The sequence below is a fragment of the Equus quagga genome, chromosome 20, assembly GCF_021613505.1.
Source record: "Equus quagga isolate Etosha38 chromosome 20, UCLA_HA_Equagga_1.0, whole genome shotgun sequence".
NCBI lineage: Eukaryota > Metazoa > Chordata > Mammalia > Perissodactyla > Equidae > Equus > Equus quagga.
The window spans coordinates 5,983,697-6,004,936 of record NC_060286.1 but is presented as its reverse complement, the minus strand read 5'-3'; the positions used below and the strand labels follow the sequence as shown (position 1 = coordinate 6,004,936).

Below are 21,240 nucleotides of genomic sequence, written 5' to 3'. Positions count from 1 at the left end.
CGCGCGAACTTAACCACTCGGCCACGGGGCCAGCCCCGTATTTCTGATTTTCTTTAAAGGCACAAACATCAGCAAGTGTATGCACAGGCCTGTGCTTGTGTGTTATTTTGCCCATCAAGTACCCTTGGATATATATATTTTTAATTACACTGACCCTCTGTACCCTGAGATCCTCCCCATAATTTGATGCTGGCATTGGGTGGTCCATTTAGTAGCTTTTCAAATATTTGTAGGATTTAACTAAGGGCCCTCAGCAAAGGCAGTCAGTCTAGGAGCCACCAGCAGAGACAGAGAATTGGAATTACAGGGAAGGAGGTGAATGGTGTGAGGTTGGAAATACATTCCAGGCAGAGCGCATATCACGTGCTGTGGTCTGGAACGGGCAGTGCAGCATTTATGCAGGTGGAAGAGTGGCTGTAACAGCAGGGGGGAGAGCAGTAGGGGGCAAGGCCCGGGAGTAGCAAGGGCCTTATGAGAAGTTCATTCTTTATTTGGAGGGCACAGGATGTAACTTAAAAATCTTAAGTAGGGGAATAAGTTTGCATTTTAAAAAGATCACTGTGCTTGCAGAATGGAGAAAGAATTAGAAGGGATCAAAAGTATTAGGGGTTGTGCTTAGATAGTTGGCGCAGTAATCCAGGTGAGAGAGGATGGTGGCCTAGTCTGGGCAGTCTGGAGTTATTCTAGATTTATCCTAGATTCTAGAGTTATTCAGGGGGTTTTAATAGAACCAGCCTGCTCTATTGATGGATGGAGGGATTGTGGTAGATGAGAGTCAAAAGGATGAGGTCCGGGCTTCTGGCTTAGGCAACAAAGATACACAGAGTGTAACAAAGAACCCACAAAGAGAAGATGGGAGGAGGGCGGGTGGAGAGAAGGTGAGTTTAGTGTTTGAAATCCTGACAAGAAAACCAAGTGGTGATTTCTAGGAGGCAGGTGGACAAATGGGTCTGGAATTCTAAAGAGTTCTGTTTGGAAGACAAAGCAGTGGTGTTTGTTGTAACAGGTAGGGTACTGAATGCACTGATGATGGGAGTGAGGTAACCAAGGGAACCATCAAGAAAAAAAAAGCAGGGCTGGAGAGAAGCCAGCATTGAAGGGATGAGGACAAGAAGAGGAACCTTCAGAGGAGACAAGAGAGAGGCAAATGTGGTATCACAGGGCCAAAGGAAGAAGGCATATCATCATGGAACAAGTGGCCATCAGTGTCACACCCCACCCAGAAATCAAGGAAGATAAGGACTGCAAAGTGTCCCCTGGCTTTGGCAACAAGGAAGGTGTGTGACCTTAGTGAGAAGAGCTTTAGGGAGGTGAGGAAGACAGACTGCAGTGAGTTGAAGAAGAGTGAATAGGAGGCGAGTGTGGACAAGCTTTCACGAACTGGCTGCATGAAAAAAGACAGAGGACAGCAGCTAGATGGGGATTCGCAGTCTTGAGGGGGGTGTGTGGGGACGGCTGGGACTTGGGCAAGATACACGTGGAGAGGGAGAGCTGGAAGATCTGGGGGGGAGGGGCAGAGTCCTTGGATCCGGCTGGGTCCCAGAGCAGAAGGAAGGGATGGGCCAGAGCGGAGCCAGGGGCAGCCCTCTTTCCTAATGCGACGAGAGGGGAGAAAGATGGAGAGATGCCAGGGAGTTCACAGGTCTGGTGGCCTGATAGCTTCTATGCATTTATGTTCCATGTCCAAATGGTGACACTAGACATGACAAGTGTCTTCTCGCTGTTCCTCAGTGCAGGGGTGGGGGGGGGGGGCGCATGGGTAGAAGGACAAGGAGAAGGGAGGAGGAGGGAGAGGAAAAGCCTCGTTTTTCCGCCTTGGTTTGGATTTTTACCTACTGGGCAAGGAAATTCAGTCCTCGTCTCAGGGATTGCCACTCCCACTAGCTGTGCTGAGCCCACAGGCCCCTGCTCAGGATAACACAACCACTCTCTCTCTTCTGTCACTTGCAAGAGCACAGTAAGAGTCACATGCTAACGGTTCAGTCCTTCTCAAAGCAGAGCTGAGTAACGGGCTGTGTATGGATAGTCTGGGGAGGAATGTGGAGTTAGACAAATGCCTGGGAATAAGAGAAAGGTATGCATTCCAAGAAAGAGGCAAGTATTGATCTCATCTGAGACCTGAGCTCAGCAGCTAAAAGCAGCAGGAGAGGAGGGAACAAACGTGGCTCAAATGCATATCACAAATAGTGAAGAGATGCTGGCTCCAGCGCTAGTCTGGGGCAAGCGCTATATGAAGGACAAGGAAGCAGAGGAAAATGGGCGAAGACGGAGGAAGAGAATGAGCACAGGAGATGGGCAGAGAGCGAGGCACACAGAATTATCTGGAGATGCTTGGCCAGATTCTGCTTCAGTAGACCGATTTTCTTACTTGTATTTATTTGAAGTACATTCTATTTGTACTGTGAGCCCTTTTGGCAAGATTCTGAAATCCCTTCCCCTCAAGGAGGAATTTTGCTGGATGCAATTTCACAGTAAACAGATCTTGTGGAATTTTAAACATACAACCTTGTCGATAGAAGCTGAAGGCCTAAGGACTAGAGCAGCTTTTTGCGTGCTTCTTCACTGTGCGTGGGCAACTTCTGACGCAGGCGACTAGAGTGCAGGGTCGCCTGGGGGCCAGGAGGGGCAGAGGGGGCCTGGGCTGCCGGCTCTCGGGGCAAGGGCTCTGTTTTGACTGATGTTCAGAGAGGGAGGAAAGAGTGTGCAGAGGAGCTGTAAAACGCTCTAAAAAATGAATTTTAGGAATTACTTTTAAACTATTCATACACAGAGCATCCTAACAGACTTGGAAACATAGTCATTAACAATTTTGATAACTAAAGCTCCTCTTAAAAGGAGAGCATGAAAAGTGTTTCCACTGCTAAGTGTAAGGACCACTGCCCATGCAGAGGCTTTGGGGAGGGGCAAGTCCACACCAGGGCAAGGCAAGGGGCAGTGGTGACACTGCACACATCGCTCCCCCCTGCTTTGTGTCTGAGGCCTCTTGGGACATCAGTGAGAACCATGGAAAATGCACCTGCAGACAAACAGGCCCTCTACCCTGAGCCAACTCACCACCCAGGATCACAGTTAGTGGCACAAAATGTCCTTTTCCTCTGCTCTTGGGAGCTGAGCATGCCTACAGACAAGACCTCAAGTTCAGCCCAGAATCATGATTGCTTGTGTCCACAGTTGACCTTAGGTGGACCTGGCTCTAACAAACATGGAACTCTTGACCAAAATCTCTCAAAATATGATTCCATCCCAAGGACAATGAGACGAACAGACAGAACAGTCCTAAAGCTTTTCGAAACGATCTGCGTGAAGCATAGACAGATACGGCCCAGACAAAGGGAGAAGATAATCCCTGGCCTGGAATACCTGCTGGTTCAACAACTCTGTCATTTGGGGACAACTCAATGATTCTGCTGAACCACACAGAACACGGTTGGAGCGGCTATACCGAGCATGTCACAGAAACACCGTGTGAAGACAGGCTGGTGCACCACGTTCGACTTGCTGCCTGGCCATGGGAAATACAAATTATCTCCAAATACCACGGACAAGGCTGTGTGCTGACTGTGTGTAAACCTATTGCACACTTGCTAGCCCTGGCATTTGAATTCCCTGCCATTACAGCACAAGAAGAGTGCCACACAAGTAATGGAGACAAGACTCAGCCCCAAGAAATTTCTGCCCCACTTTATGACACATACGAGTATTCCGAAGTAGATGACAGTGCCAGGGGTTAACAGTGGCTTCTGTGATTGTGGGAATGGTGAACCAAGATCAAGACACAAATTGTGTTAAGGATCTGGAAATGAATCAGTTTACATAGTCCAGTCCGTAATCTCAGAGCACTAAGAGATTCTCCATATTCCTGTGAAAGACAGATTTTCCATGAAAGCTAGTAGATTTATATGACCTACTAAAGCATAATAACTTAACTGCAGCATGAGGGCCAAAATCTGGCATTGTGCATCTCAGGCATTTAAAAAACTTGTCACCTTCCTTCTCATCCATCATTTTGAGGAAGAATGACAGGATAAAGTCATAAAGTCTCCTAACAGAGCCCCATGGAACCTTGGTTCAATCTCCTCAATTCAGAGGAGAGGAAATTGTTTACCAGCAACAAGCAGGTTTTCTCAATATCCCACGTCCTGCTGAAAGTCAACTGTCACTTGTCTGGCTCACCTGTTCCAACATGTCCTTGGGCAGATCTTCCTGCTCGTCCATTGTTAGAATTGCTCGTTTGATTTCATCATTGGATAATTTCAACCTGCAGAAAGAATATTTTCTTTGGTTGTTAACAATATTGGCTTGTGTATTAAAATTTTATGCAAGATCATTCCTTTTGCTACTCCAGCTGCTGATTTTCAAGCACTGTTTTTCTCAAAATCTCTCAGTGAAGGCTTATTTCCTGACAATGTTGCACCTAAAAATAGTATTTTGAAACTGCTTTAACATTCTTTCAGGGCTTTGTAATGCTCTGCTGACACAGAGAACAAAGTTATGATGTTCTACTGTTTAGTTTCTTTAAGCAAGGAATTGGAAGATGAGAAATCCGGATGACACCCATACACAACTGCTTTAACTTACACTACCCATGAATGGCAGGCGAAAGAGGAGAACTAAATTCTTAGTTTGATTACATGTCAGGAGTGTTTAAAGTTTGCTATCATACTAAAAATGGATTTTAAGGTTAGAATCTATGTTACTGTTAAAAAATTAAATAGTTAATATAAAAAATAAAATGTATGAGTACTTCACAGTTAAGGAGTTTTCACATACGCTATTTCATTTGAGCTTCAAAATAATTATGATGGTCTTTTTTAAAAGAGGCAGAAACTGAAGCTCAGAATGCCCAAGTGATTTGCCCAAGGTCAAACACAGAAAGTGGCAGCACTGAACACAAACCCAAGACTCTTGATTGCTAATCCCAAATTCTTTTTATAAAAATTCTTTATCTAGTTAATATCTCATAGATAAGGACTTAAGCAAAAACACAAATCTATTTTCTACCATAAATTCATATGATTTACTAATTTAATCAAGGATTTATGTCTTGATTATGTCACGAAAACAAAGTGTTGACTATAAAAAGAGTCATGAAATTAAAACATACTTACAAAAATGTGTTTTTGTTAGGTACAACCAATAGTCTTAACCAGGGCAAAACATCTTAATCAGATTATTAGCTGTGATAATGGAGTCATTCTTCTGTTCTATTTGCACTCATTAGACCTCGACTTATCTAAAAAATCTTACTTCCTTATAAGCTACCACTAGCTTATAACACTATTTATATGAACACACTAATACCATTTGATCTGTTCTTATAGTCTATGATCTTCAAGAAGAACCACCTTTAGGGCTGGACAAAAAGGCATAAACACAAACGCAGAGCAAGACGTGCAGCCTTCACACGTAGCGTCTGAAGGAAGGGGCTTTGGCATTAGAAAGGCTGGACCCCAGCCCTGACTCTGGCACTTTCTTGCCAGTGTAAACTTGGAAAAACTCTTTAAGCCTCAGTTTTGTCATCTATAAAACAGGAATAGTAACAACTACGTCAAAAAAAGGCAAGCGTGTGTGTGTGTGAATAAGTGAAATAGGGCAGGTGAAGTGCTTAGCACAGTGCCTGGCCCCAGAAAGGGCTCAGTAAACTGTATGTATATTCTGCAAGACAGACTTTTCTACAGAACAGAAAACAGCAGTACTTATATAACTTGAATCTTCACATGCAGCTCTTTCATCATTAAACGGTGCTTAGTAGGGTTATTGTGAACACTTCACAAAGTACCTTGTACCCACCATTTCACCTGAGTTTCTCCTTTTTTTATACAACACCCATTAGGCTGGGTGTATTAAAAAAGAATTAGAAAACGGGGTCCTTATTTTAAAGGTGGTGATGTTTTGGAGAATCAAATGATAAGCTGAAACACTCAAGACACAAGGGTAGGTAAAGCACACTCAGTCACCTGTGCTGTCACAGGGAAGTGGGGCTGATGCGTGCAGGTGTGGACATAAGGCCATGTAAGGAGAAAAGAACTGGGGTGGAGCTGGATGAGACACATGGCACTCTGGACACCTCTGGCTTGTCCGATTCTCTAGATTTTGACAGGATCTTGTTAACATCATCCATCCTGCCATTGAAACTGAGTACTGTTTCATGTGCCAATAAGTAGGGAAGGGAAGGAACAAATTTGGGAATCCTATTGAACTAATAGCATTCTTTTTTATTTCGTGGTTTCAAATCTAAATATAATATCTAGGCAAAATGCCAAATTGTCCACGTTCTAAAACAAGACCCATTCAATCACCTAGTCTGAGTTGCGGGGCCATCAGAACTGCCAGGCTCTGGACAGCAACCCTGGACCTGGGCAGACTTCTCCAGATTGTTTTGGTCATTCTTGGGACAATCATTGCTTCATCAACATGTTCACAAGAACATCATGACGGAAATCCCCAAATTTAACTGGAACAATTTAGCCAAGTTGGCATGGGTAAAACATCTGAGAGGGGAAAGCCTGTATCAAGATCTCCCTGTGCGGGCCCTGGGTAGCCCGAGATTCCCGACACGAACGGCTCTCGAGTCAGTTAGGGGCAAAGGCCACACGGCGGCCATGCAAGGCCAGGGAAGAGGAACATCAGGGAGGGCCGAGACTGCCGCTAATGAGAACCAACTGGCTGTGGAAACATCTACAGTCATCAGGAGAAAAGCTCTGCTTATAAGAAAAAAAAAAATTATTTCTGTGTCCTTTCACACCGAGCTGAAGAAACCACTTTATGGTGTAGACCTGCTGCGTCCTTCTGTTTTGCATTTAAAAGAAAAGGAGTTGAAAATCAGAGTGAGTACAATACTTGAAGTATCAGATTTGCATTTCATCAGCTGCCCATATGGAGCACAGAACTTCTTGCTTTTGAAATTGTATATATTTATGCTCTTCAACCCCCAGAGGCTGTCTGGACTAAACATTAGCTCTAATTCGTAACAATTTTGGTTTCTCTTAATGTGGCCCACAAAGAGACTCGAGACTTTAATGGATGGTACTTAAGAAAATCTACCTGTCAACATACTGCCTTGCACGTGGCTATTGGAGCAGACAAAGACACCGCACCTTTGGGGACAGAGGAGAAGGGCACGCTGCGCTCCAGGACGCTTCCATAGGTTGCCGAGCTCTTAGTATCATCTGTCATCCACAAAATGAGTTGCTAATCTCTGTAATTTAAGGACCCTCCCAATTCTAACCTTTTAATTGCTTTTAAAGCTTGGCAGTGTTTTGGTGTGCTGGAGGGTGACAACTTTTGAGACATCCACTTCAACTCTCTTTACAAGGCAGGAAACAAACGGGCCATTTTAAAACAGTATTTAACTCTACCTTGCTCTACTCAAGTATGTCAAAAATTTGCCAAGAGAATTCGAACATCCAGGCGTAATTAAAATAAGTTAAGGATGAATGGCTAGATCAGCCTTAGCTCTGCCTCAGTGGATTTAAGCCAAATCCCCTACTTTAAAGTAGCTTTTTGTGGGTTACTATACCCTGGCTACCATGTTAAGGGAGCATCTGGAAAAAAAGTATGGCAGAACACTTCATAAAAGTGGATTTTACGTGGGTTCATTTTGCAATATAAACCAGCTTCCAAGTTTTTCTGTCTTATCTTTTTTTTTTCCGGAAAGGAGAGGTCTGTTTTAGGAAATAAAGCACAGTAAATTTCAAATTGCCACATGTCACATATACACATGCCGTAGAAAAGTTGTTGCTTGCTCTGCCTAGGGCCTGAGGCATGGATTTCCCATTCTGAGGTACATTGTGTCCGTTCCCCTCTCGTCTCCAGTCTGCGAAAGGCAGGGTCCCCTGTGGCCTGGAGTTTCTGATTCAAACACATACCTTCCAGGCAGTCTCCTTCCAGGGGCTGTGAGTGACCCTGGCCACTCACCCTGTGAGCCCCATGCAATGAACCTGCACTTCTTCCTCTGCTTGGCCCCTGGGATGGGACAGGCTTTCCTTCCGACCACCTCCTCAGCTCCAGGCGGGCCTGTGGCAGGTGCCCTTGACCAAATGGTCCACTAACTTTTGCAGTGTGGGGTAAGGAAGAGCCTGAAAGGATAAGCGATCACTGCAGACACATGCAGTCATTGAAATATAGCCCACAGCACATGCCGCAGGCTTTTCCTGTGCTGCAATCTGGTGTAATGACTGCAATGCTAGGAACTAGAGAGGGGCGCCAGCCTTGGGGGTGAAATAAGCAGAAAGGAAGAAAGATAAAAGTGTGGAAAGAGAGGAAATCTTGACATCAACTTGGAAACATTCCTGTTCATTGTCCCCATGCATAAAATCGGTCTCCCGAGTCCTGCTGAGGGCTTCCTCACCTCTCTTGAGTCTGCCCCTCATGAGGTCTCACCTGGACAACGGAAAGAGCCTCCTATCTGGTGGCTGCCCTTGCCTCCAGCTCTCAATGACTTCCAACCTATCCTGCTAATCCTGGAGAGATCAAACCTGCACCTTATTAAAACAAAGCTCCCAAACAATCTGCACCAACTCCTGATCCCATGAGTATATACACAGGCCACTAGCTAAGTAGCCACCACATGCAGGCAACCTGCCAGGGGCTTCCATGCACTTGGTCTAATTCTCCCAGGCCCACTGCAAGGCTACCACTTCATCACCTCCATTTCAGACGAGAAAGGCACGGCTGCCCCTGGGCTGTCCCTGCTCTCACAAAGGCTGCAGGCATGGGTCTCAGGCTCTCCTGCCTGGTCTCAAGCCATCCAATTGGCAACCGCTGTAATGCAGGGCTTTCTTCACTAGCTGTGCTTACGGCCCTCTGGGGCCTGCACTCCGGCGGCTCGCCTCCTAGGCACTGCCTCCCACCCTCCTGCCCACGTGACTGTTAGCGCCCTTCGAGACCCTCTGTCTCTGGTAAGCCCTGCCAGTGCCCACCTCACTCAGCTGAGCTCCCGTCTCCTTCCAGTCAGACCAGTCTAAGCCCTGAACTGTTCACAAGTCATTTCGCCTGTGTCATGTTTCTCCTCCAATTAGCCATGAGCTTCCAATGGCAGCAGTGCTGTCTTAAGTCTTGGTACAGCCTATGACACCTGGCAGAGTGTCAGGCAAATAAATGCTCTAAAGTGAGAACTCTCTAAGAAAAGAGTATCAAACACGCTTTCACATCTCCCGTCCCTCCTTTAAGCTCTGGCTCCTTCTGTCTGTAGTAACACAGTGCCAACCAAAAGGGGAGAATGGAAGTGAGGTAAACCTCTGACTGATTAAACAACTAAATGAAAAACAAATTAAAATTAAGTCTACTTCATTTCTTTTACCTTATCACAGCACATGTAACAGGTCAGCCCTGTGCTCTCCTGATGAGAGAATGAAAGAAACTATTGATCATGGGGCAGAAAAGCATGTGTGACTAAAGCCTCTGTGGCAGAGAAGGTTCTCGCACCTGATCAATAAGGCTCAATTACCATAAGCTCAACTGGGACTCACTTTGTTATGCACAATACACTTTTTAATTATGCTCATCATAATAACACATATTTATTAAATTGGATTTTAATAGACAATCAACAGTTACGAAGCAAGTCCCTAAAATTGTCTTCTAGAGAGAGCTGAGACACATTCAGGTTCTAAGTCATCTTAGGCTCTGACGCTTTTGCAGTAACAAGGGAATTACATACCACAAATATAAAATAATTCTTTCAACAATGGGATGATAAATTTGCCAGAAAGAGTTGTAACCTTATCTATAACTAATCTAATTACCCTGGTTGGCACCTGGTACCGAGAGTAATCCGTCTATGAGGAACTGGGACACAGTTTCTACTCCTACAAGCACTGAAATACTACCGAAATTCAGAGTGATAGCTCCTATTGTCAAGTTAAAGTGTTCATCTACACTGTGAAAGCACAAAATATAGGGAGAAATTCTAGGATTAAAAGGGAACTTTCCTCAAATTTTCAATTAATTTTGCTATTAAGTAAATGTTATTTGTAAAAAGAAATTGTAACAACCCAAATTGTACACACCACAGAAGAAAAATTAGTAGGCCTTCAAACTACTTTCGATGGTGTCTCTCTGGGCATGTGTTCAGGGAGAAAAGTGCGGTAACTAAAGGGCCTGGGCATTTACACAGCTTCCAGCTGCACACAGAAATGACATGCTAACAAGATGGCTCATGTTACCTGACTAGTTATGTTAAAATTCAGTGATCTCACTCAGCTTCAATTTCTCTTTCACTAAAAGCACCATTTGCTCCCTAAAGTAACATCTACCTGGCTAACAATCAAGCTTCCTGCAGAAAACCAGACAGTGGCTCTTTGTGTTAAAAGAAACTCACTCTAAGACCATCTAAAAAATAAGGACAACTACTTTCCCTCTTTATTCTCCCTGAAAGAGAAGACACCTTACACCAGCCTCAATGCATATACAACATTCTTTCCAGAATGTAACCAACGTGACATACATAATGCCCCAAAGTTCAGGATTCTTTTCATCTTCATTCACCTCCTAAGCATTCAGTGTCTGCCTAATGTGAAAGTCCCTTTCAGAGAAAAGAAAGTAGATCTAGAAAAGCTACTTAAAATGCCCAGGATGACCTAACACATTGCTTGAAGCTACAATCAGATTCCAGGCTCCCAATTTCCTTTCTTCTTTTCAAGTTCCAAGGCCGTGATGGTTCACTAATTATGAGAAAGATTGCTGAACAGGGGCTGAACTGGATAAATTAGCATTTCACTGAGGTTTGAGATTTACATATCTCTTTAGTTGAATAAAAGCATGAAATCATATAACCTTGAAGTACAAAAAAGATGACTTTAAAAGCAAAATAATACAAAGCTTCATGGTGGGTGCTGATTCTATGACCCTGTTCCTCAATGGCCAAAATACCTCTACAGCCAAGAAGTATAAGTACAAGTAAAATGCATTTTACAGGCTCTCTGGGAAATACAAACAAACAAACAAACATTGATTTGGGATGTTCTGCTGTTTACATTTAGGAGTCTGTGGAAATTCTAAGAAAGTAGACCTCCGGCTCTGATACATTCACCTAGGGAAAGTGAGCACCAAGGTTCTCCTCACCTTAAACAGAAGAGGGTCTAATGAACTGGCCCTCAGCAGAGCCCAGTGAAAAGAACAAGTAGAAACATGAGGTTTGCAGCCAGATAGTGGAAAGGTTGGTCCTACCAGAAATGTTTATTCAGTATCAACAGTACCTCGATAGAAGGATGTTGCAGTTCTGAGCTCTCCGACCATCAATCACCGAAAGCTCTTTGACCTTCAGTTTGGAACTCAGTGTGTCATCAATGGCATCTGCTTCTTTCTATAAAGAGCATGAAAGAAATCCATCAAAGTCAAATAGGGACATTCCATCTTCAGACACACACTTTACGTTTTCTGTTTACACACACACACACACACACACAGAGGCAAAGCTGAGATGGTGAGGAGGGGAGCGTAGGGAGGTGGTGGAACTGAAACAAAGGCTAAAATCTAGTTGATAAAGGGAAATAAATAAGAAAATCTGGCCACCCACATTTGAAAATACATTGTTTGGAAGAACAAAGCGCTTCTAAGTTATGCTAAGCGCGCATAAATGATCAGCGAGTGGAGCCCTCCCTTTGTCCCCCAAATCCCTATGGCTTGCAGACAGAAGAACTGTCACTATGAATCAAGCTCAGCTGAGGCTTGCCATCGCTGGTCCAGCCATTTGCAGGGCCCATTCAACCCAGAACCATTTGCATCCTGGGCACTCAAAAAGCTAAACAATAAAACTTCCCAAATGTCTTTATGTGCCACAGGAAGCTCCCTAGCCCAGATGGTACCTTTCGTTACCCTGGAGCCTGATGGACAACGTGGAGGGGGCGGTTCAAGGCATTAGTTCAATTACTTAAATTAACAATAAAAGACTACTTGTGTACTCTGCTGCCAGACAGAAAGCTGTGAGCAATAATGGCCAGTCATAATGGTGGGAGAGGCATACAACAATTATATGTAAAATCAAGGTAAAAACATAGACTAACTTGGTAAATACCAAGTTTGATTTTATTAGAGGTCATGATCAATTTAAACAATAGATGATGGCACTTTAAAAATGTAAAGAAACCAAAGAGCTCTGGAACTGTATTAACGGTTTAGGAAACAAAGATGACATGGAGTTTATAATAAGAGGCACCATGTAACCAAACTTCAACTGTCTCTTGTCATGTCGCGATTTCAGGCATACCTCTAAATATTCAGTTAAGAGTTAAAACTCAACATGGAATTACCCAGACATTGCATTACACTAACTGAAAAAAACGGGATAACCAGGACATTTTGAACTTATAGTGAGCCAAGGAGTTACACTAAGCAAGGTTTGGGTGGTAGCTCACTTACCTGCTTGGAGTTACTGTTCACAAAGAAATCCTACAGCCATGGCAGAGGCATGGAAAAGGCAAATCAGATACATGCTGTTCAGAAATTACAGCAAAAAATGGGGGAAAGTCAAAGCAGTGAAGGAAATCAGTGACACAGGGTAAGAGATGATTTATGCCCCTAGGAGCAGCAACGAGAGCTGATGGAGATGAGAGTGCCTGGCTGAAGATACAATGAAGAGCCCAGTCCTAAGCATTCAGGGTAGAGAGAGAAGACGGCACATGCTGTACACAATTTCCAATGGTGGCAAGTCAAACTCAGAAAAAAAAGGACTTAAAACACCCCAGAGAGACCCAAGTTAGCAAAGGGACAAGTCCTCTATGAAAGGTGCACTGGGCTTCATTTACTCAACATGACAATTTTTACTTGAAGCAGGAAAATATCAATCAATTCCATCAACTTGAGGAAACTACTCCCATTGTCACGTACTACCAGCAAAATGTTTTTGGGTGGAAATAATCTCCTGTCTTTTTGTGTCATAGGAAGGATTAAGAAAAGATAAAAGACAAGTTCAACGACATAGGTCAGTAATATTAACCCTCAACGCCCTCCGAGAGTCCAAACAATGCCTGTGGTTGCTATGGTAGGTATGAGGAAGAAGACAGGACGTGTAATTAAGAGACAATAAGTGATTCACGTGGTGTGCAGCCATTGGTGGCCCTGTCCCAAAGAACTCGGGGCTGTTCAAGCACACAAAGTCAACTGCCTCTTCTTGAAATAGTTCATAGGAAAGACTTGCAGTAAAGAAGGGAAAGAGGAAGAAGTAATCGACATGTTATGAGAAAGTTAGAGCTTTCTGTGCATATTTTTGCCATGCTAGCATGAATAAAGCTTCGGTGTGCAAAATACACTTCAGCTTTCGGGCCAACTGCTTGCACAACCAGCATTTGCTCAGCAGATTCCTTAAGGCCTCGTTGGCCCTGGCAGTACTGCCAAGGCCAATTTTACACAGATGAGCTGTTTCACATCATTCTTCTGGTGGGAAACAAAATGTGTCCTTCCCTTGCTCCACCCACACAAGGAGATTGCTTTTCTAGAATGGCATTTAGAAAATAAATTGATAACCACAAGAAACCTTTCTTCTCTCCTGATGTCACAGTTTTCTTTTGTCCCTGTTGTGACGATCAAGTTTTCTACTCTGAAGCTCCTTAGGACTCTTTCTCTGTAAAAGCAGTTTCTCTTTTCAAGGGCAGAAAAAACCACAGTGAAGTGAACTCCATGAGATTATCTTACCCTACCTTTCTCTGTTAAAGAGACAAGTTGCTAGTTGAATTTAGACCCTGCTCTCACAGTCTGGCCTTCAAAGAAGAAACTTCTACGAAGTTCTCCAGCAACTCATTCTCCCTAAGTTCACACTGTCAGGAAATTAAGACTTCTGACCTCTACTGTAGTGGGGTATGGAATCAGGCAACTGTCACTAGCTAGTGGTGTGGCTTGGGGCTCAGTCTCGCTATCTGTAAAATGGGGTTGACAACTGGATTCTTATTGTGAGGAATCAATGCGATAATGCACGTAAAGCATTTTGTACAGTACCTGACACATAATTATGAGCTCAATACTTGGAAACTATCATTCAATTCAATTATCTTTCAAGCTGATGATCAAGCCCATTTTTTCTCCTATTACTCTGCTTTCAGCTGAGTTGAAGAACAGCTGGTCAAGATCTCCCATTTGTAACCAGTGGCAGCAATAAGTTTAACAGTTAGTAGCTAAGTAATGTATCTTATCTTTCAGGTGGTAATGTGAAGGAATGCGATGGGAGAGTTTGGTTAATTATTAGCCTAAGATTCCCTTCTTTAGGAGTCCTTTAATTATCACATCTTAAATAAAATCACAAGCTTATTAGATGGGGTATGTTAAAAATAATGATTCCTCCAGGCCTATTTCAAATAGGTTAATATTCTTTTTGAAATCTTAAATTATTTACTAATTAGCTTGGGCCAAACATGATAGAATCGTCTATATTTGGCTCCACCTCACAGGATGTCTGATTTTTCCAGATGACTTTTGCTATAGGGTTTAGGGCTTGGGAGATAAATAGGAAGTTGGAACTTGGATTTTCGGGAACCAGTGCTGATAGATTCCTACAGATACGGTTCCATAATGAAACAATGACTTAACACTTCATGGATAATTATAACCCTTACATGAATGGTTCCTAATCTTTTTGAGGTTGTGATCCCTTTGTAAATCTATAAAAGCTGGGGATCCCTCTCCAGAAAAATGCATACATTAATATTCATATAAAACCCTGCGTTGATTAACTCTTACCGTGGAGTCCAGTTATAGAACCTCTACCTTATACTGTGGTCCTAAGGAAAACCATCACTCACAATTTTCTCTTCTGCCTTCATGTGCCATGGCTAAGGACCAAGATTACTGAAATAAATGTCCCAAATCATAACAATTTTTCAATGTGAAAACTAGATATACAGAATAATGAAAAATATAAAAAGAATAAAAAAGGAAAATTCTTTAACCATTTATGAAAAATGAGAAAATACCAATGAATGTTCCAAATGGGACCCAAGAATGACTTGTGTGTTACACATTAGCAGGAGAGGTCAGATTCTGGAGCCTGGGAGAGCAGAGACCCTTTGTTTCTTAGACCAGAGCTGAGAGGCTTGGAAATGTTAGACCATTTGCCCTAAAGAAGAGGTGTCCTCAGGCAAAAAGGAGGGAGGGGGAGCGGAGATAGTGAGCTGTTAATTTATTGCCACAAAGATAAGACTCCCTTCAGGTAAATGTAAAGTCCGTTTCCTCTGTCCAACTGCATGGATAGGGAGAATGAATTTATAATATCTCAAGACAAAAATTTCCCACAAAAACAGGATGAATGTTGTTTAATTGTATCTGAAATAGTACTACTCTGCAATGCTCTACATTACATACTAAAATAAGTCTTTTGTGGCTGGCATGGAAATCATGTATAATATACTTTCAATGAGAAAAAGAGGTTCTGAGATTCAAGAAATTGACTTTCAAATGAACTTTTGGAATGTGAGCAGGGGAATAAGCGCACGCTATTAAATTCCATTCCATGTGGCACCTAAGCTTACACAATCAGCTCTGCACACCGTTGATAGCCACATGGAAAAAAAAATCCTGAATAGGAATGCTCTTGTTCTTAAAACTGGAGTTAAAGAAAATCCTTGCAAAGCCTGAACTTCATAATGAATAAAACCACGGCTCAACAACAAAGTGAAACTGAGAATTACGCCACTAGTAGCCCTGACTGTGCCACCTATTCGGACAATGAATACACACTAAGCTATAATTTTTTTATCTGTGAAATAGGAATAATACCCACCTCACAGAGTTGGCATGAGATTAAAAAATAAGTATAAGAGCTCGTTGAGAACCCAATTTTACGGTTGATGAGATTGGGAACTGTGTATATCATACTCAGCACAAAAAATATATGAATACTTAATATTGATTATCATCTTTCAGTCTATCTTACAGCTATTTACAGATTTTCCTCATCTTAGCTTTTATACTCTGAGTTGCACTGTAGGCCTGTACCACAGTTTAATATATTTACATCCTGTGAAGTACTTCATATACAAAGCAGACAGTATAAATATCTATTCTGATTTTAATGATACAATAATTCTCAAATCAACGGGGCATATCTTGTATGTACGTATGTAAATACAATTATATAAAATCTTTCCTAAATGTCATTAATCAGTGTTCACCTAAATTATACTAATCTAATACTTGAGATTTTTTCAAACTCTTACTCTGTGTAGCGTTCCTGTTGCATGCATGCAGATAATAGTATTCATGTGTTCCTTTGCCTCTCTGAGAAACTTACTTGGCTAAATAACCAGCTGAAGTCCAGAGAGTTTGAGCAGGGTTTTATAACCTTGGAAGAAGAGGACATACCATAGAAAAAATAGGTTCCCAGTATTCATTTGGGAGTGGAAAAGAGAGCAGTTCAAGTGTGATGGTAATTATATAGTGCACTGCCAGGACTAAAATGAAAATGCACAGTCTTTGACATTGCCATTAGTAGTGAGACAAGGTGACATTCAATGACAGGCACTCCATTTCCTTTATTCTGTCCTACATATTCCTACTAGAATATAAGCATCTTTCGATGTTGATAGCATCTCTCTCCCAACATTCAGTAAATTCAATAAAATGGCTCAAATTACCTTCATTTGGGAAACATATTTATGGTTTAAAAATTCTCATCTCAAATTCTTGCACCAAGAGGAGAAACATACTTGAATCAAGCTGAGCAGGTGTGTTGAAATTTTTCTCTAGAAAGTGCTACTGAAAATGTCACAAATGATTCCACTTACCAGTCTACTTAGTGTTAAGTACAACTGAAATGTTCTCGTCTACCCTGATTGGAATGACTACTGATTACTTAAACAGTGATTGGTTGCTAGGAGACAATTACCCAATTGCTAGGCTTCCTGCAACCCTGTCTCCCAGAGCTCTTGAGAACTGTCCACATATTTTCCCAGAGCATTTTGGCAGCATCCTTCTGCACCTTGTGCTGAAAGCCAGTTAATTAAGAATCTTGTAAACTTGGATCTTTCAAACCACCTGCCTTCATAATAAACACAACCCACATGCTCAGACTTGAACAGCAGCATTTTGAATAACTGTTGTTTTCCTTCTATTAGTTTACTTCTTTAAGTTCCCAAACATTCATCTTAAGCAACCAGAATGGATCAGTATTAGTGATGGAAACTGAAGTGAGAATCAATGGGATGTGTACTGAAGTCAGAGGATTATTTGAATCTGCCAGGAATTTTACTAAAATGTACTAAGAGTTCATGTCAAGGCCCAGCAGACACCTTCCTGGGACAGCAGAGAGAGAGAGCCCTGTTGTAGCTAATCATGAATGAGTCTGGTCCGAGCGCCTGTAGTATAAGGGCTCTCAACACATCTTTTGTTTGTCCTTTGAAAGATAAAGTGTCTTGCTTTCTACCCAACAGTGTCCTATCATCTTTTCTTCATTTTTCTTTACTTGGTGTGTATGATATTGCACAAGTTTGCCTTCATAATTATAGCGAGCCCCAGGTGAAGGGTCCTGTTTAGGGTCATGCTGCCATGGCAGGCAATCCCCTGCATTTTTGTACTTTACTAAAATAGCATAAAATGCACTGCAGAGCAGATTTCCTCTAAGAGAAAATATTCCGGCTAAAGGAATACCACTTTTTCTTTTCAATTGCAGATGCATCAGAGGCCAGTTTGAAAATAACAACCCTCAGCTTTTGTTCCCCCAGCCTCAGTCCGTCTTCTCTCTCAGTGCTTGGCAGGTCTGTTCTGAGACACTCTTTCTTGGGAACCAGGCCAAACCTAGGCAGACTAGGAAGTCTGCTGCTTGTCTGAGGATGCTCCACCCTGGGCTGATTCACACAGTAGTTAAGGGCCTCCCAGAAAAGCCCATGGAAAGCCCCTGCGCAGATGCCCGGCATTCATGTGTCCAATTAAGATGCACTCTGCTCTCTTTGTCATTACTCCCTCAGTCTTCCTTAAGAATCTTTCTCCTCAATACTCCACGACTCGGTGCTTCCATTCCCAGGTCTCTAACTGACTGATTGGGACCGCACTCCAGGGCTCACAAAGTGACGCTGACTACTTGGCCACGTCAGCAAGCACCAAATCATGTTCTCACTACTATCATGAAAGCTTTGCTCACTTTTCAGAAGCTCCCCTGGTCCTATTTGATTCACTGCCAAACCCAGACTTGCTTAGACTTTGAAGCCCCACTTCTGAGTTGATGGTATTCACGACACACAGTAAAAACTTCTCTCTAGGTTGTATCTAGCCACCAAATTATAGTCATCTACCAACCCCCATACAATTCTAAAGGTTCAATCTATTTCAAAAACCAGTCTACTTCTGATAATACCATTTGATATATATACACTTACATTTAAAAGTCAGACAAAGGAAGATGGCTTCAGAAACACCATGAGGTGGCAATACAAGTTAGGTAACTCACCAACTAATATTTTCTCCTGGTGACCCATTTTGACTAAGCACAAGTGATAATAAGACACAGAACTCCTTCTACCGATGGAGACAAGGTCTTGGACTCTAATCGGGTTTTGAAGCTCCCTAATAAGGAGCTTATTTACCTTCAGAGTGTTCACACACACACTGATGGGTACCTGGACACACGTAGGGACACACACGCACCATGCTGCTTTGCAGGAACATGCCAGAGGAGACCAAACAGCCTAGAACTAAGAAGTTTTTCGTATCATGGTTACGGCCTCTGGCTCAGGGAAAATGCATGAGGACATGACTTTTTACTTTTCCAGCATCTGGAGGGCACATGCTATTACCTGCTGTCTTTGGTAAGCTGAGAAAGTTCTTTCCAGGTCTTCAAGATCTAGAATTTTGAAGACTTTTGTATCATCAATATCAGTCCATACTGTTCCTTCCAGTTTGTTCTGCAAACATTAAGTTAATAAGTGCCAGGATTTATATTATACACAAAAAGAACATACATGGTTATTTTTTAAAAAGTGCTGCTATCCCCAATTTTTCATCCTACCAGATGCTCAAAGTGAGTTGGCTCAAACAACCTGTCATTTATTTCAGAAGCTTTAACACTTAAATATCTCAGCTGGTGAGAATCCCAAGTTCATTCTAGAAAATGAGATCATTTAACAGACAGGGCTATTTCCCTTTGGGGACAAGGCTGTAAGCTGCTAATGCTGTCCATCAGAGGGCACTGGAACAAATGACTTACCTCAGGCAGCTTAGACCAGTTGAAGGATTTCAGGGCATTTGTGGGCTGAGGAATGTTTTTCTTCTTAAGTGCCAGACCCAGAGGAGCGCCAGGAGGTGGCATGACTCCCCCTAAGGGAGGAGGTCCTGGGGGAGGAGGCGGGCCACCCGGAGGGAGGGGTGGGGGTGGAGGAGGAAGTGTTCCACCTGGTAGAGCTGGGGGCGGTGGGGGAGGAAGCAGAGACCCCAGCACGGAGGAAGGAAAGGGCCCCCCTGGGGCTCCAGGGGAGGGCCCACCAGGGACTGAAGCACAGACAGCCCTCTGAAAAGACAAAACAGGAAAAAGAGGGTCAGTGGAAGACGTAAACTCATCGGATGATTTAGAGAGTCTGAAACTTTGCCTAAAATCTATATTATAGAGAAACCCATGCTTCGGATAACATGGGTTTAAAGGGGCAGCAAGTCAAACGGACTTTTTAGGGCCTTCATGGCCTCTACTGGGTCAGCCCTTTGCATTGGCACTCTAGCGCTTGTTTGCAAAGTGTTCACATGTCTCTCACTTCTTGCACCACCGTGCAGTTTGGTTTTCATGAAATTGCTTTTCATTTTAAGAAGCTAATGTGATTTCCCTTGCTCTTATTAGAGGCTCTGTATTGAAAAATGCATACCCTAACCCCCTCTGCTGCCTCATCCACACGCTAAATAGAGGGAGCAAGTCTCACATCCACCTTGAGAAATCACAAGATGATTCAGGTTTTATTCGCCCATCAGGAGCCACCTACTTAAGGACTAGGGCTCCAGAATAACTGAGGCCTTAGCAGCTGCCCAGAAACAGAAGACGTGGCCCGCGGCCCTCAGGCCTCACCCTGCTGAGCTCGTGGAGCTGCGCCGTGAGATCCGCCACCTGCTGCTTGACTTGCTTGTGCTCAGTAGTCTCCTTTTCAAGTTTCTCTTTCATTTTATTTAGGGTCTGCATCATCTCTTCCTTCTCTTGGGTCTTGGCGTCACATTCTCGCTCTTTCTTCTCCAATTTCTGTTGTAACTCATTGTGCTCTATGCAGGAACACAATTGCACATGAAAACAAGGGACTCTTCAAAGCTGAAGAAGCATTCTCTCTAAATAGAAAACTGACTGAGGATGATTGCAAGGCTCTTTATTAGGTAAGTATTATTCCTCGTCTCGGTCAGAGGCAGCAACCCGCGGGCTCACGGGTGTTCGTACTTAGAGGGGGCTTCAGATGAACAACTTTATAAACTACACTTGGTAAAAGACGGAAGAAGAGACCCTAAAGTCCCAGTTCTAAAGATGGAACACAAGTGTGAGCAACCATTTGTGGAGGAGAATGCTGCCTGTTTAGTATTTAATTCAGAATCCTGTCATAGAAAGGGCCCTGTAGACACACTAGAGAAAATGAATATTAAAAGGGCCTCTTTTCACAAATGAGAAATGAGAATGAGAAAAGTCCAGTGTTTATTAGCTAGGTTTGCCGGCTCGTGTCCGACTAGCAGAGGGGCTGAAAGGGAGGCTCTTGCACTGTGGAAATGCTGTTGCCAAACCCAGTGTTGTCCCAGCGCAGTCATTGCTCCCACTCCCCTCAGAAGGCCATTGGGACTGGAAGTATTTTATGCTTTCAGCAAACAATTCCTAAAACTTGTGAAAGCAGATGTTATCATCTCAGAATTAAATACTTCAGGGCAGTAGTACTGGCTGAGCAGGAGAATCAGCATAATATGGGAAGAAAAACACTAGTTCTCAGCTGTAGTTTTCCTGGCTTCCCCAATCCTGCTATGATGAAACAAGGCATCCAATTTAGTGTAATGCCTATTTACACTGCCAATACGCTGGCCGACTCTGGCACTGACGGAGTGATGATCTGTGGAAAAGAGGACTAATGAAGTTTAGGCTGTAGATTTTTATTTCAAATACTTGGCCCCAATTCCTATTCTTTTTATATCAATAAACCCACTAGAGATATAACCCACTGGGGCAGAGCTACACAGATTTGGTCTCTATTTCTGAATTTGATAACACATTTAAATCCTTGCTTTCTCTGTCTCTTATTTCCCCTCTTCTGAGTCCTCCAAAATTGGAGTTTTCAGAACACGGTTCAAGCCATTAAAATCTTTGGATTTCAC

The 21,240-nt window shown here is 43.0% G+C and overlaps 1 protein-coding gene across 2 annotated transcripts in view; it reads right to left on the bottom strand.

Moving 5' to 3' along the window:
- DAAM1 (dishevelled associated activator of morphogenesis 1) overlaps window positions 1-21,240 on the bottom strand; it is a 161,335-nt gene that overhangs the window by 17,751 nt on the left and 122,344 nt on the right. For both annotated transcript variants that reach the window (XM_046647122.1, XM_046647123.1), the window contains exons 13-17: window positions 19,970-20,157; window positions 19,127-19,426; window positions 18,717-18,824; window positions 11,199-11,305; window positions 4,174-4,258 (exon numbers count right to left, since the gene is read on the bottom strand). In XM_046647122.1, the coding sequence (XP_046503078.1) occupies window positions 4,174-4,258; window positions 11,199-11,305; window positions 18,717-18,824; window positions 19,127-19,426; window positions 19,970-20,157 (788 nt within the window). The remainder of the gene's footprint in view (window positions 1-4,173; window positions 4,259-11,198; window positions 11,306-18,716; window positions 18,825-19,126; window positions 19,427-19,969; window positions 20,158-21,240) is intronic.